At 36.9% G+C, this 15,652-nt stretch overlaps 1 protein-coding gene across 1 annotated transcript in view; it reads right to left on the bottom strand.

Annotated features, from left to right (window-relative positions):
- Positions 1-15,652, bottom strand: part of PPP4R4 (protein phosphatase 4 regulatory subunit 4) — a 123,068-nt gene that overhangs the window by 13,078 nt on the left and 94,338 nt on the right. The window contains exons 15-22 of the mRNA XM_063290270.1: positions 11,246-11,351; positions 10,496-10,643; positions 7,432-7,576; positions 6,739-6,780; positions 6,577-6,651; positions 5,362-5,437; positions 4,336-4,416; positions 1,968-2,061 (exon numbers count right to left, since the gene is read on the bottom strand). Coding sequence (XP_063146340.1) covers positions 1,968-2,061; positions 4,336-4,416; positions 5,362-5,437; positions 6,577-6,651; positions 6,739-6,780; positions 7,432-7,576; positions 10,496-10,643; positions 11,246-11,351 — 767 coding nt within the window. The remainder of the gene's footprint in view (positions 1-1,967; positions 2,062-4,335; positions 4,417-5,361; positions 5,438-6,576; positions 6,652-6,738; positions 6,781-7,431; positions 7,577-10,495; positions 10,644-11,245; positions 11,352-15,652) is intronic.

Here is a 15,652-nt window from a genome sequence, read left to right as displayed (position 1 = left end):
GACAGTGCACAACATTTATTTATTTATCAAAATTTATTTATTTATCAAATTTATTCCCCATCTCGGTCAGATTCAGTATAGTATTTATACACACTTGGTAAAATGATAAAGAATAAAGTAAAAGAGAGAACAAAACCCCAAACTCACAACATAAAACAATTGGTGAGAAAGGAAATCTACAACCCCAGTGCTTCCACAGGTAAGTCCCTGCCAAGGCTGGGAACTAATCAGGCATTTACTGGCAAGGGTGCCCAAAGCAATCCCTTAAATGATTAACACAGTAGGGCTATTGATCTGTGTGGAAAAAAATCTGCTTCAAGCATCCTGGCCCCTAACATTTAGAAAGTTTTAGATAATAACCAACATGTTAAACTATGCCTTAATGTAGATATGACTTTGAGGAAAGGGCATAGATGTGTGCACTCCTTCAGCTCAGCCACAACCTGATTATAAAGTAACAAAACCATTCAACATTATTCCAGGCTGCAAACCTCTTTCAAGAGAAAGTGCAGCTCCATACAAAAGAGTTTATATCCCTCATGCCAGATTTGATATTTAATTGAAAGGCAGTGTAAAATATTATAAAATAAATTGAATGTTGCCTGACAGCTACCCATAAATGTAGTAAAACGGGGTTATAAATTGCATTCTTCTTCTATTTTTGCCTTTTGAATGACGTATATTGTATATTTAAGTAAAGGTTCCATCCTGGCTGCAAGGAGAAAGGAGTTGCAGAAAATATATTATGAAGTAGTCCCGAACTTTGGAAGAGTTTCACCTCCACAAACAGTGCACCTGGGAATTCTGCTCTGGATGAAGATATTTCAAGCCCCCAGATCTATGTTGCCACTTTTAATTATCATATGTCTTTAATCTGTGAAATTCTACATTTTAATATATTTAATTCTTAAAGTAAAAAAAGAGAATATTGTATGTCCTTGAAAAGATGTAATGATCAGAAACCTGATGCAATGATCAGAATCATTCACTACAAGATTGTACCCACTTATAATTGCCACTGTTAGGTATCTGTAGCCATCTAAAATTTCTAGCTGTGTCTTTGTGTCTCTGTTTTACAGTATAGATAGGATTTCCAAGGACCAGGATGTGTATTCTTTTTAATAAAACCTTGTCTTTTACTGGTTATCCAGATGGCCAACAGAGCAACTTAAGCTATTAGACAGTATTCATCTTGGTTTATCAAATAAATGCTGTGCTTTCAATCAATTAAAAGGGACTGATTTGTTTTCTGAGTAATTCAAGTTCTCTGCAAGCTCCTTTGATACAAAAGAATGGAATCTGCAGATGACTTCATTGCAGCTTGATCTTGGAAGCGAATGTTTTCCACAAGAAGTGCAGAGTGTAATGGAATCACAGAAGAAAGGCAAAGAGACAGTGGAGTGCACCCCTTTTCCCATGTGCATTTTTTTTCCTTTGAAAGAAAATGCGTGATAAGTGCAAATAGGTTATACACCAGTGGTTAATGGGTTAATTTCTTCTCCTTTTGCTTTTTTTGGACATGATAGAAGCTTAGAATGATGTATAAGTGTTTACCTTGCTCCTTAATCAATGATATCAGCATAGCCTGATCTTAAGTCCTTGATCATAAAGTTAATCATGTGGTGAAGGGGTTAGACTGGCATGCTCAGGCTTGATTTCTTTATCTATCCATGTATAATGGAATATCTTCATTGTATATTCAATTAATTTAAGTAATGCTATTTAAAACTCAATAAATCCAATGAAATATAGGTGTATTTGGCCCCTTCCATTTCTTTATCCACTTAGTTTTTAAAGTGTGGCATATCACTGAAAGGACAAGTTTAGCTTTCAGCCCCTCCTCCCCCAAAATAATTGTACCTTTGAAAGCAAACAAATGTTATGTTTCCATAAAGAGCAGCTACAGTGTAGGTTGTATACTTAGCCATCTCTGTACCTAACATTAGGGAACACAAAATATTACATACCTGGGGCATTTGTCAATGTTGCCATATTTTGAATGCAAAGCTTGACTACTGAAAGACTGACTTCGAACCAATTTAGACTTTTTTACTTCTTTACCTAAAAACAAAATTATAATTAAAAACATACACACACATACACACACAGTTGCAAATGCAGCCTATAATCTGCCAATGAGTAATGCTAATAGGCATGAATAATTTTCCTGTTCTTGGAAAACATGATTATGTCCAAAAACCATTATCCTCCCTGAACATAAAGGTCCAGTTATTAATTTTATGGGATTCTGACAAAACATGTGACTTAATTTCACTGAACACAACATATAGGCAATGATTATCAGAATTTGAAGTCCCATTATTTATGTTATTATATTGGATGCGAGAGTGCTATGTTTATCACCTTGAGCTCCTGGAGGAAAGGTGGAAAATACATACATCTCCATCACATACTTCTCTTTCATGGTAAACAAGCTTAAGAAAAGCACATACAAAGAATAAAAAATAGTAAGCAAAAAAAAATAATAAAGATAGAAAACAAGGGGAAAAGAAAGGGAAAGTATCTGCAAAACCTGGACCAAAATATCTGGGGGACAAGAAAAACGTTCGCTTGAAATCAATAAATTTCTAAATAGTACATTCACCCACATGCACCCCCCCATCATGGTACCCCTTTTAGGCGTAAGCAGTGTTACACAGAGTACAGAACAAGAGTTCAAATCATAAGGGAAAAGCATGAAAGCACAAAACAAGAAAAAGACTGTATCTAGTTCACACCAATCCCTTTCACTATACCTCTCAATACCTTCCTATCTTTGCAAATTGTCCTTACTTCCACCACTTTCTTCTGCTGTCTTTTGTTCTTTAAAATTCTCAGCTCTTTCTTTTTAAGGATCTCACCAACTCTTGCCAATCCAAACATTCTCCATCATCTCCTTCCTCTTGACTCATTTTTCCCTCCACATATTTGTTTTACAATTCATCCCCATTTGTTCTCTCTGTATTACTAAAACACCTCAATGTACATCTTTCATACTGGTCACTCACTTTTGCATCAGCCCACATATGTTCACCACCCAGTCATTCTTGGCCATATCTCTTCTTGTTTTACTCCATATGCTTATTATGTAATATATTCCCACTGCATTCACCTTATTTTTATATTTCTCCTGCAACATCTCTCACTTCCATATAACAAAGTAGGCAGAAGCACACTTTTATACATAACCATTTTTGGGTTTTTTAAACAAACATTCACTCCTAATAACAAATCATGTACTACCCATTACCCTTCTGCAGCATTTGCACAATTTCAAATTTCTCATCCATTTTTAATAAAAAATTAATGAATATTCCCACAAGGTACCCACATTCATCTACTTGTTTTAAATGTTCATCATTTGTTCATTTCCCTGCCAAAGGGGCTTCCATGGTCTTCAATCATTAATTTTTAGATATATGTTCCTCACTGCATAACACAATCTACCTACCATTCACTGCAAATCACTCAGATTCTCACTCAACATCACAGAATCACTTGCATAGAAAAGCGCCCAGAGATTCACATTTATAACCAATACATCTCTAATGTCCCCAGAAGTGTTCTGTATACATTCATACATAAATCGTTAAACAATTAAAGGGATGGCACAGATCCTTGTCTGTCTTTTTGATGGAATAATATAATACATCCATCTTTCCTCTAAGGAGCTCAAGATCAGTACATGGGAGCCTCCTCTCCTCAATTCCACAATAACAAACCTATAAAGTAGACTCATCTAGGAGAGAAGGACTGGCACAAAGTCACTTAGCAAGTTCCACTTCAAGTAGAATTTAATTCATGCTTTCCCACTCACAGTCCAACATCTTAACCACTACAACACACTGAGTAAAGCAAATAGAAAGTGGAGAACAAAATCGTATTCATAGCTGCCAGAAGCTCAATACCACCTTTATAGCTGGGGACATTAAGGCTCAGAGGGAAAGCCTATAAAATGATGGGGTTACTAGTTTCTATGATCCTCATGGAAGCTACTGTTGACACAGGTAATGCCAAAGCAGTGCGAGTTTACCAACAGCTTATAACAGCTATGACAGGTAAAAATGTGTGTTTGTGTATATTACAAATGTTTTTATGCCTTCTGAATCATCTAACTCGTGTCACAAAAGGTTATTTACTTATTACAGTAGCCATCTAATATATCACTGGCACTCGAGAGGGGCAACAAGTCTGGAACCCAGTGATGGTGCACCTCTACTACCTTCCACAGATCACCCGAGACAATATATCATGATGCTTTCTACCTGTTCCCTTATGTTCTTTGTAATATGGATTGGATTTTTAAAAATTATGCAGAAGAGATTTGTTTCTTACTTGCTGAAGCACCTGAAGGATTTCCAGAAACAGACATAGGGATAGTTTTGGCCAAAGTTGATGATGTTTTACTGTCTCTACCTAAAACAAAGGTTATTATATGCACTGTACATAGATTAACTACATGAACAAAATTGTAATATTCCTACTATTTTATGTTATGCACAATATATCAAATATTACAAAAAATTACTGGGCAATAAAAATTTCCACATGTATCATTAAAGCCATATTTTGAACCTCGCCAAAACCTAACATGGTATTTTACCGAGCCTGCAGAAAAATAGGCCACCATTTGTTACAAATATTCTGAATAGGATGTTTTGTGCTATGGGGCAGAATTTAGGTTATGTTCTTTATCAGCAGAATCAACAATCAAGTCTTTCAACTTGAAGAGTTAATACATACAGCTGATGCTTGAAATAAAGTGTGTGTTGGTTTGTTTCTACACTTAGAATGGCATGGTCAGCCTGCTGGTAGAGCAAAACTGGCCAAGCGAATTTCTGATACTGGCTTCAGGGCAACCATAATGCAAACCAGGAGGAATTAGCTTCATATTTCTCTTTCTTCCACTTTTTGGAGTAATTCTTTCCAACCTTCTCCCATCATTAATTATGGTTTCACACTGCCAGTGCAGAAAAGCAAAGCATACTTAATATAAATAAGGTCCTTCCACAATTAGATTTTGCTAACTGTGTCAATCCATTTCAAATAGTACCCTAAAGGGACATGATTTTGGTCTCAGATTATTTTATGTTGAGACTTTTCCTAACAAATGAGAACTGGGTCTCTTCCATAACATAAGCTTGCACTTCCTCGTTGAAATATGCCAAGGGCCAATCTATAAAAGTACACACTGCTATGACATGCTTTCATATAAGTTAATAGCAACCATCCCCAGTTTCCTTTTTTTATATATATAATAGAGTCTACCACCTCCACCTGACCATTCTTTGTTACCCATAAAAATAAATTATGAAGGCTCTGGAGAAAGGAAACAAAACCAAAAAAATTACAACCACTTACGCTTCTTTTCATATATTTTATCACTCATACTTGTAGACCTGCTCTCATTTTGCTGTTTCTCTTTTTCTAATTGTTCCTAATAGGGAAACAGTGTAATAAGAATGTTAATGATAAAATGAAATCCAGATTTATTGGCTGCAGCTTTTATGCTAGCATGGTTTTATGACCCACCTTGCTTCAAGAAACAGCCTGAATTGCTATCATGTTATCAATTAAAAAAGAGTTGTTTGTTCAAAGTGTATTTTGGTCCACAAGCTGCCAACCTTCCCTAAAAAATACCCTGATAAATACACGAACAAGCTCTCCTCTGATGGTACCACACAGTATAGTTGCTTTCTCTCTGAAAAAAAGTCTTATAGCTGTAAAAAAAGAGTCCCCCTTTTTGGGAGGAGTTGGGCGGTGATAGAAATTTGAATAATAAATAAATAGAAATAAAATTCTAGGAGAGCACACAGGCTGAGGAAAGCTAATTGTTTCTCTCAGCTACTCTACTTGTGCAGACCAATAATTTCTCCAAAGTAACCTTGACTTGGGCCTGAATGCTTGGATATATGGCACGATGTTTACAGCTGTTATGATAAAATCAGCATAAAAGGGAGTGTAAACTTCTGGCCTGGAATTTCCTGGTTAAAATCATGCCTTTATCATGAAAAAAGCAAGTTTTAAACTAACTTCACCGAAGGATGAGGTGAAGAAATATATGAAGGCAGAAAGTGGCATCTGAATGTTGACGTAAAATATCATGGGATTAGATACTTTTTGGGCTCCACAGTACAGTGAAATGTTCTAGGCCAGAACTGACCATGAATTGATGTTGCCCTTAGGCAAGCCACCATGCTTCCATTCATAATATGAGAATAATGTTAACTACATTTTAGGATTACTGAGATGATGTAACATGAAGTGCTATTAACACCTCATACCAGCTATTATTAGTGTCAAACATTTGGGTGATATGCTTCTGAATGCATATTCTGACAGCTATCCGAAATGCATCTAGTAGATAAGCTACATCCAAAAATCAATGTCTTTTTGCACCAGCAACATCTCCCCATATACACATGCACATATTTTCCTTCAAAAATCAGATAAACTTTATGATATATGTAAACATTTTTAGAGTATTTTTAACCCAAGTTTATAAAAAAATATTTGTAAACCTTTATTAGAATTCACTGGCTAGTTTGTAACACCTTATATATGCAACAAACATACCATTTCTAAAAGAAGATGCTCCTCTCTTTCCTTTTGCTGATCCAATAGATCATTTTCATAAAACCTCTTCTGAAACTGTTCAAATGTGAAACCAGAGAATCAGCAATCACACTTGGAAGTTTCAGCATGCTCCTTCCTGCTATCAGTTTAGTTTATACTTACGGCATCTAAAGAGGTTTCCATTCTGTCCAGTTCTAGTACCATCTATTAAAAAAGAGATTTAAATATTATTATAGGTTGGCTTAATTGTTTTAAAAAAATCTCAAGAGGTTTGGATTTCCTACTAGCTATTTTAGAAAGGACATGGACTCATTCCGAGGATAAGATGCCAGGCTAGCTTGGGAACTGGGATGCCTACCTACAGGAAGCCTGTAACATGCTTTAAGCAGAAGCTTACTGATCATAATGTAGGAGACTTCTAATTATATATGCATAGGTTTGAATTATATGTGATCCAAAGGAAACCCCTTTACTACCACATTCAGCTATAGTGTAAGTTCATTGTACCCATACATTTCTATAGATATATATCGCTATAGATATGTAATAAATTAAAACCATTAAATTTGATTTATTTCAGCATGAACAGAATTCAGGAACTTTGCAACTCATAAGCTGGGTTCACATATACTAAACCAAACTGTCGCTTGGGTTTAATTGTTGTATTAGTCTAGCCACTGTAGACTATAAACTATGGTTTTTAGCTTAGTGAGAAGTATATACTCAGCCAATCAAAGATTATTTATTAAATCATGGTTAAGCAAACCATGACTTTATACAATGAACTCTGTCATCTTAAGAATTACTATAAAAAAATATAAGAAAATACCAGATGAGTAAAAGAACCTCACATACTTTTTTAACAATGTTCAAGACATCTTTATCTTTCTCCTCACACAGAAGTTTTCTTACACTCAGTTCTAGTTGCTGCAGTAAATGTTTGTCTGTGGGGACCTTGAGGGTAGATTTCACTTTTGGCAATAAACAACAAAGCTTCATTCTATATAGGGAAATAACATTTATATTTTAAAAAAAATGTGAAGATATGCACCAAGTTAAAAAAATCAAACATAGAAACATGCAAACTGTGAAGTGGTAGATAATATTGAAGTAACAAAGTGTATGCTGTAAAGCCATTAAAAAAGTGTTAAAGTGCCAGTAAAAACAATGGTCACTAAAATAGGCAGGGTAATGTAAAAACAGTATGCTGAGTATTTCCGAGGGACTATATATATCAGTTTTGGGAAAGGTCTCTATCTTTTCAAAGTAGTCACCTCCAAAAAACTTGTTGCCTGGGGTGTGTTTTATGAGCATGTGTAAAATTTGACTAAATATGAAAAGTTCTACTAATACTCATCAGGGATTCTTTAAGGCCCTCATCTCCACCTGTTTTTTGTTTCTGGAGATGAAATCCCTATTATCTGAAAGAGGCCATTTGTTCATGTTTGCTTTGATATTATCTATGGGACTACGAAGAAAACAAGTGCAAAAGCTGGCTTGGAGCTAAATCTCAAAAAAACCAAGATTATGGCAACCAGCTTGATTGATAACTGGCAAATAGAGGGAGAAAATGTAGAAGCAGTGAAAGACTTTGTATTTCTAGGTGCAAAGATTACTGCAGATGCTGACTGCAGTCAGGAAATCAGAAGATGCTTAATCCTTGGGAGAAGAGCAATGACAAATCTCGATAAAATAGTTAAGAGCAGAGACATCACACTGACAACAAAGGTCCACATAGTTAAAGCAATGGTGTTCCCCGTAGTAACATATGGCTGCGAGAGCTGGACCATAAGGAAGGCTGAGAGAAGGAAGATTGATGCTTTTGAACTGTGGTGTTGGAGGAAAATTCTGAGAGTGCCTTGGACTGCAAGAAGATCAAACCAGTCCATCCTCCAGGAAATCAAGCCAGACTGCTCACTTGAGGGAATGATATTAAAGGCAAAACTGAAATACTTTGGCCACATAATGAGAAGGCAGGACACCCTGGAGAAGATGCTGATGCTAGGGAGAGTGGAAGGCAAAAGGAAGAGGGGCCGACCAAGGGCAAGATGGATGGATGACATTCTAGAGGTGATGGACTCGTCCCTGGGGGAGCTGGGGGTGGCCACGACCGACAGGAAGCTCTGGAGTGGGCTGGTCCATGAAGTCACAAAGAGTCGGAAGCAACTGAACGAATAAACAACACGAAGAAAACTGTCTTGATTCTGCTGTATATGGAAATTCTTCATATTGCTATCTATCTACTTCATGAACCTTTAGGCAATGTTATGCCAATCAGGTTTTCATTTTTGTGCCATTTACTGGGCAATATTTATATTTCTAAAGATTTTAGAGATGAACTAGGGATGGACAGATTCCTTTGGGATCAAGTCACTTTTCCTGTTATAGAAGACAAAGCTATTGTTACATCAGGTATGATTTTAACAAAACACCCTTTCACTTTCAGTAAGATGTTTCATCAGTTACTCAACAAAAGCATTTATTGCACTAAAAGTTATTTGGTTAGTTAGCTAGGTGACATCAAATTGGCCTCAGCTCCTGATGACTTCATGGACAAATATTTGACAACTTAACCTGCGTACAGCAATAAGTCATAGCTCTTCCAAGAGCAGTGATTCCCTTGATTTTGTCCTTCCACCTTATCTGTTGCCTTCCCTTCTTCTCCTTCTCCCAATTGCAAAACAAATTAATCTTTTTTCCCTAGTTATCAATCACTTGCAACACATGCTCGAAATATTTGAGTTTCTGCTGGCAGACCTCTACTCAATGGAACAGTCTATTTTTATTTGATTCAGGACTGATTAATTGGTTCTTCTTGCAGCTCATGGTATTCCCCAAATCCATAATACAAAGGAGTTCATATTCTTTATTTTGCTCTTCATCAATGTCCAGCTTTCACAGACAAATATTACTATTGGAAAAAACTCTGCTTTAACTATTTTGATCTTTGTTATCATAGAAATATCCTCACCCTGAATTTGTCTCCATCACTGCCTTCCTTCCTAGAAATAATCTTTCCTTTAGTTCTCCAGCACACACTTTATCCTCACCTGTTCTTGAGCTCAAGAAAACAATTCTATCTACCATATTTGCTTCTTTGCTGCCAATCATGAATTCACTAAGCATGCTACTTAACAATGCCTTTGTCTTAAGTTTAATATAGATCTTTTTAGTTTCCACTCTGACTTTTATAATGAGTTCTTCTAAATCTGTTTTATTTTAACATAACAAAGTGGTATCATCTGCATATTTGGTTCAGCATTCTGTTTCCACAGTGTACCTTCTAAGCTACTAACTATGTATGTCTTCAAAAATGCAGCATTTTCCTCTTTTACAAAATAAATCACAGCCATTCTTGCCAACTGGAGAAATTTAAACCTACTGTGCAGAAACAAGTTTGGCTCCTCTCCCAACACTTTTGTTAATTACAATGTTTTGGTTTATTCCAGAGAATTTCATGGAAACTGTTAAGGAACATTTCCAGTAGTATAATTGCTCTGCCACAAACACAGAATTTTATAGGTCATTTAGATATCACTGTCTTCCTCTTCCAATCCTCGTATTTTCTCACTGCTTCTTCCATCTGCTTTCTTAATTTAAAAAAAAAAATTAAGAAAGGAAAGCCAGAGTAGCTGCACAAGGCTTTCCAATTAATATTACTAGGAATAAATCTCCATATAAACCTCTTCTTTAGCTGTGCTCCAGCTCAGTTTCTTTGTCATGCTGGGTTCTGACAAAGGCACTAAGCTCAAAATTACATATATGAAAATATTAATATATACTGTATGAGATAGAAATCTACAGAGTTTCAATACATCAATTTTATTATAGAAACAAGGGCAACCTGCATTAAACAGCAGTACAAAGCAACTTGAATAAATCAAAGTGTTTTATTTATTTAGCATAACTTGTACAGTACCTCACATTTGCTACTGGATCATGTGTAAGTTCAAGCACAGGAAGAAAGAAGTATTCACAGAAAAATGATTTGGAAAAGAGTTCTATGATGAATTCACAGGTATCTAAAAAACGTAATCTGTTCCAATAGCTTTTTCCTTGGCCCAGTTCTGGAGAAAAAAAACCCAAAACCATTGGTAGGTTATTATTTTGATAGAAGACATGAATAGAAATTCAGTGTTTAATTATCCCAAAAATACTACTTAATATTCTGAAATAGAATGTAATGGTGCTCAACTGGCTCGGAATAATTGTGAAATATAGTTTAGGTCATTTTTATAATGCTCTAATTGTATTGCTAAGAAGCAGGAAGCCATGTAGGATGGGTATCTCCGGGTGGGGCACTGCTACTGCAGTGGCTCCCACACACTGGCATTCCAATGCTTTCTGCCATGCTCTCTACCCTATAGAATACCTGTTAAATACTTGTACGATTATTTAAACTTTGTATTTTTATTGGAATACTGGGAAATGGTGCTGTATTATATAAACTTTTTGAAGATTATTATGAAGCACTTTGAATATGAGTTGTCATGGTAAACTTGCATACAAATATCTGAAGATAATGCAGCTGAAATCTTTAAAGCAGAAAACATTTGCTCTGTGGTAAAAATGTGGGCCTTCCCCTCTCGTATAGCACTATACACAATTGCCTTGGTTTTCGTTAAAATTCCATTAGCTTCCTCAATGTAAAGAGAGCATCAAGACTTACGTTCAATCAATTTCTGGATGACCTCATATCTCTGTTCTTGCTTACGATTATATCGTAAGTATACACACAGTGTTCGAGCAGCTGCTCTTTGGACAGGTAGGACATTCTTCAAGAAAGAGAAAATATATTTCATTCTACAAAAGACTATATAAGTAGTTAAACATACAAGTTGTTAACTGATGAGGAAATAATGGCTGAAGGTGGAAAAAAATAGAAAGTAATAAAGCATCAATAAAATGTTTCAGAAATGAGGCTGGGATAAATTCAACTTCAGGTTGGTCTTCTCCAATAAAAAGTTTTATCAAAATTTGAACCATAAACTTGTATTTTTTTCAAAATTGGTATGACACCAGACTATTCATTATCAAATCATTCAACAGCTGGTCCAGTTTTTACTGAATATATTGTATTCTGGAGTTTGCTTTATTTCTTTTACCAGCAAACATATTCTAAGATCACTTAAATTTTTCCTCTAGAAAGACCATCCCAGTATGGGGGGAAAAAAGTAAGTTTTTATTCTGCTAATGAACACTAAATCAGGTTGTGGGGTAGTAGTGAGGAGAACATGTTATGTAGATGCAAAAGTCAGTATGTTTTATTTGTTATAGAAATGAATGGAATGGGACTGGTATATAAGCAAACTGCATGTAAGTTTCTGAATCTGGAATGTGCAGGAAGCAGTAAATGGATATACAGTATATGTATTTTATGTCTTGATATGACTTATTTTTAAATCAGCATATTTAGATGCAAATTTGAAAGGGTTTTTTGGTTTTGTTTTGTGGTACTCTAAACTCTATTAGAATTTATATGGTATTCTATATACATGGAACAGCTGACATTTTATGTTTAATTTTGTAAAGTTAATTGGATTATTCAGTAGTTAAAAATAAACACATTTAAGCCTAATAAGAAGCCTATATTAAGTTTCGGGCAGAAGTTACTTTGTTTTCTTATTATTTATTTAACTGGGTTTATAGACCATGCCAAGCAGAACTGACGATGAGTGGCATATTTCCCCTCTGTAAATTGGGATAAAAATGAAACTAAAATACAGCTCATACAAAATACAATAAATAAAATTGCATATACAAAATCATGGGAATAAAATGCAATCACCCAGACACAATTAAAATTATTTCTACTGCTAGAGAGACAAACAAATCATTCAGCCCCTAGGGCCTACTTGGACAGCTGTATTAATAGACTATCTTAATATCAAAAGGGAAGGGACCATTAGAAAGTTGCGGGAAATGCTATTCCAAATGAGAGGAGCAGCAATAAAGCAAGCATGCTTCTGCACAGCCTGCAGATGACAGTCCCTGAGACAGGCAACATGAAGAGACCCTACCCTACTTGATCTCATCAGGTGGGCATATGTTATTAGAAGAAGGTGGTCCCACAGATATCCAGGTCCTGAACTATGAAGGTCTTTAAAGGTGACAACCAGCATCCTGAATTGCATCCAGAAGCCAACTGATAACCAGTGCAGCTTTCAAAGCCACACTGTTATATGGGTCCATTAGGAACACGCATGACTAGTTGGACCACTGCATTCTATACCAGCTCTAGCTTCCAAATGCTCTTCAAGGTTAGCCTGACATAGAGCACACTGCAATAGTCCAAGTGAGAGGTGACTAAGGCATGAGTGACTGTGAGTAAAGCCTCCCATCCAGGAGCAGTCGTAACTGATGCAGAAGATGGAACTGTGCAAAGGCTCTCCTGGCCACAGCTGCCACCTACTTCTCAAGCAGGAGCTGTGAGTCCAGGAGGACTCCCAAGTTACAAGCCAGTTCAGTACAAGGGAATGTGACCCCAACCAGAACTAAAGATAGAATCTCTCTGGAGCTGGATGACTTACAAACACAGAGCCACTCCGTCTTGCTGGGATAAAGCCTCAACCTGTTCCTCCGTAATCAGACTTGAACAGTCTGCAGTCATCTGGATAGCACTTCAACAGCATCACCTCTTCAGCCCCAAGTTGAGATAGCATACTAATGATACCTAACCCATGTCAATAGATGTCATCACCCAGTGGCTTCCTGTATATATTAAACAGGAGTGGGGAGAAAGTCAAGTCATCCACAAGTGCCATTGCAACATCCCACAGCTGAGGAGTCTGGAATTTGATCTCTCTCCACCCCATTGCAACCAATGGAACCACACCTTTAGAAAGGAGAACCACTGGAGGACAACACCAGCCACTCCTAATTCCCTAAGCAGGGCTAGAAGGGTAGCATGATCAATTGTATCAAAAGTTGCTAAGAGATCAAGCAACACTAGAATAATCACATTCCCCCAACCCAACCTCACCAAAAGGTCATCCACAAGTGCCATCAATGTCAGCCCAATGCTATGACCAGGTCAGAAATCTGACTTAAACAAATTAAAATAATCTGCTTCCTCCAGGACCCTCTGGAGCTATAGCCCCACCACTTTTTCAACAAACCTCCCCCTGAAGGAAAGGTTGGAGACCTGTCCAGAATGTCTGGGTCAAGCAATGACTTCTTGAAGAGGGAATACATCACTGTATCCTTCAAGGAGAATGGCAGCATCCCCTCACTCAAGAATGAATTTACCTCAATCCTAATTCAGGTCCTGTCACCTTCCTGGAAGCTTTTGTCAACCAGGAAGAGCAGAGATCTAACCTACACATGGCAGAGCCGATGCTGCAGAGTACCCTGTCCACTTCCTCAGGACTCACAGGATTAAACTCATCCCAGATAACCTGGCAAGACGATGTCTCAGTCACCTCTTCTGGACTTGCCCAGCTAGCATCTAACTCTGAGCGGATCTGAGCAACTTTGTCCTCCAGATGGCTGGCAAACACCTCACAGCAGCCCAATAAATGATCTTCCCGCCCTTCTTTCCCCAATAGGGTCCGGGTCACTCTGAAAAGGGCCGCTGGGCAGCAGTCTGTGAACGCAATAAGAGCAGAGAAATATTGGCGTATTAGCATTCTTCATATTTAAAAAAAATCTCTGAAAAACTTGGGGGGGATTGTGTTCTATATTCTTAAACTTATTTATTTATAATTATGATGTATTTTTATTTCTACTATGTAGTCTTGCATAGTTATGTCTGTAAATAATGATTATTTCCTGTAAATTTATTTTAAAAGGGCCCTAGAAATTCAAATCATAATCACACATACATAAAAACCATACACTATACATATTAAGAGCTGTGCATGATTAAAAAATGATTCAGAAAAAAATAACTGGAACTCACGTGATGTGGTTGCTTTAATTAAGAGATAATGCATATATAACATACATATATGTATGTATGTGGGTATACAGACACACACACGTGTGTAAAATATATTTTTACTTTAAACCATGAAGGAGGACAAACCTGTGTTTGAGCTATCTCTCTATTGTGTTAGTCTGCTTGGTAAAAGGCAAGTGTTTTTATTAGCTTCTTACAAACCAGCAAAAAAGAATGCAGACTAGTATCTTTTGCAAAAAAGAAAAAAAAGAGCAGCAAATGTAGTAATTTCAATTTCATTATCATGAAAATTAATGTACTTTTTATGTGTGCATTTTTAAAAGGCTTTTTAGTTGTTAAATGCATCATAAAATGTAGTTTTCAGTTCTTAACTGCTTTCTGATTTGAGGTACTACATTTTGCACACTATACAATTAGCATAATGGTTCATGTGTACGTATGTTTATGTGCAGGCATGCCTATGCATACGTGCATAGATACGGATACAGATTACATAGTTCCAATCTTTCTCTCTTTCTGCTATTGTACTGGCCTTCCTGCTGTGTAGCAGCCTCCCTGATTGAGCTGTCTGATGTTGCTGCTGGGCTAGCTGTGGAGTTACCTAGTCTTGAGGCCCTGTCTTTGCTTGGGGCAAAATCTAGATCAGTTTGGGAATTGGTCATTGTGGACCTGATGCAGTTCATCAAGGGCCTGATAAACACACAAACACACCCACACAGAATCTGGGTTTTGCCTTGGGGCAATTATGGAATGATCAGAGGATGGAGGACATGAACATCTATCCCTTATCATGGTCAGATCACTCTTGATTGATTTTTGAGTTCGCTGGTGTTGCTCCCCCTGGTAGGGCAGAGGGACCTATTTGATTTGTCCAGCCTAGCACCTAATAGACCCAACTGAGTTTCAGAGCATACTTAGGGAGTTTCCTGAGGATCTGATGGGCAGTTCGACCAAGGCCTTAGTTGCTACTTGGAATGAATGAGTGATGTTGGCCCTGGATCAGATTGCTCCTGAACAGCCTCTCTCTGTACATCAATCCTGAGGGATTTATTGGTTTATAGTAGAGTTCAGGGAGATTTTTTTTTTAATCATATGGCATAGCAGTTTGGTGTTCATGTTGCTTTTCTTGCTGGGAAATCTTTGTGGGGTCCAGTAGCCAGATGTGTAGACTATTTA

Source organism: Candoia aspera, chromosome 1, assembly GCF_035149785.1.
Source record: "Candoia aspera isolate rCanAsp1 chromosome 1, rCanAsp1.hap2, whole genome shotgun sequence".
Lineage (NCBI taxonomy): Eukaryota > Metazoa > Chordata > Lepidosauria > Squamata > Boidae > Candoia > Candoia aspera.
This window is presented reverse-complemented; position numbering and strand designations above follow the sequence as displayed.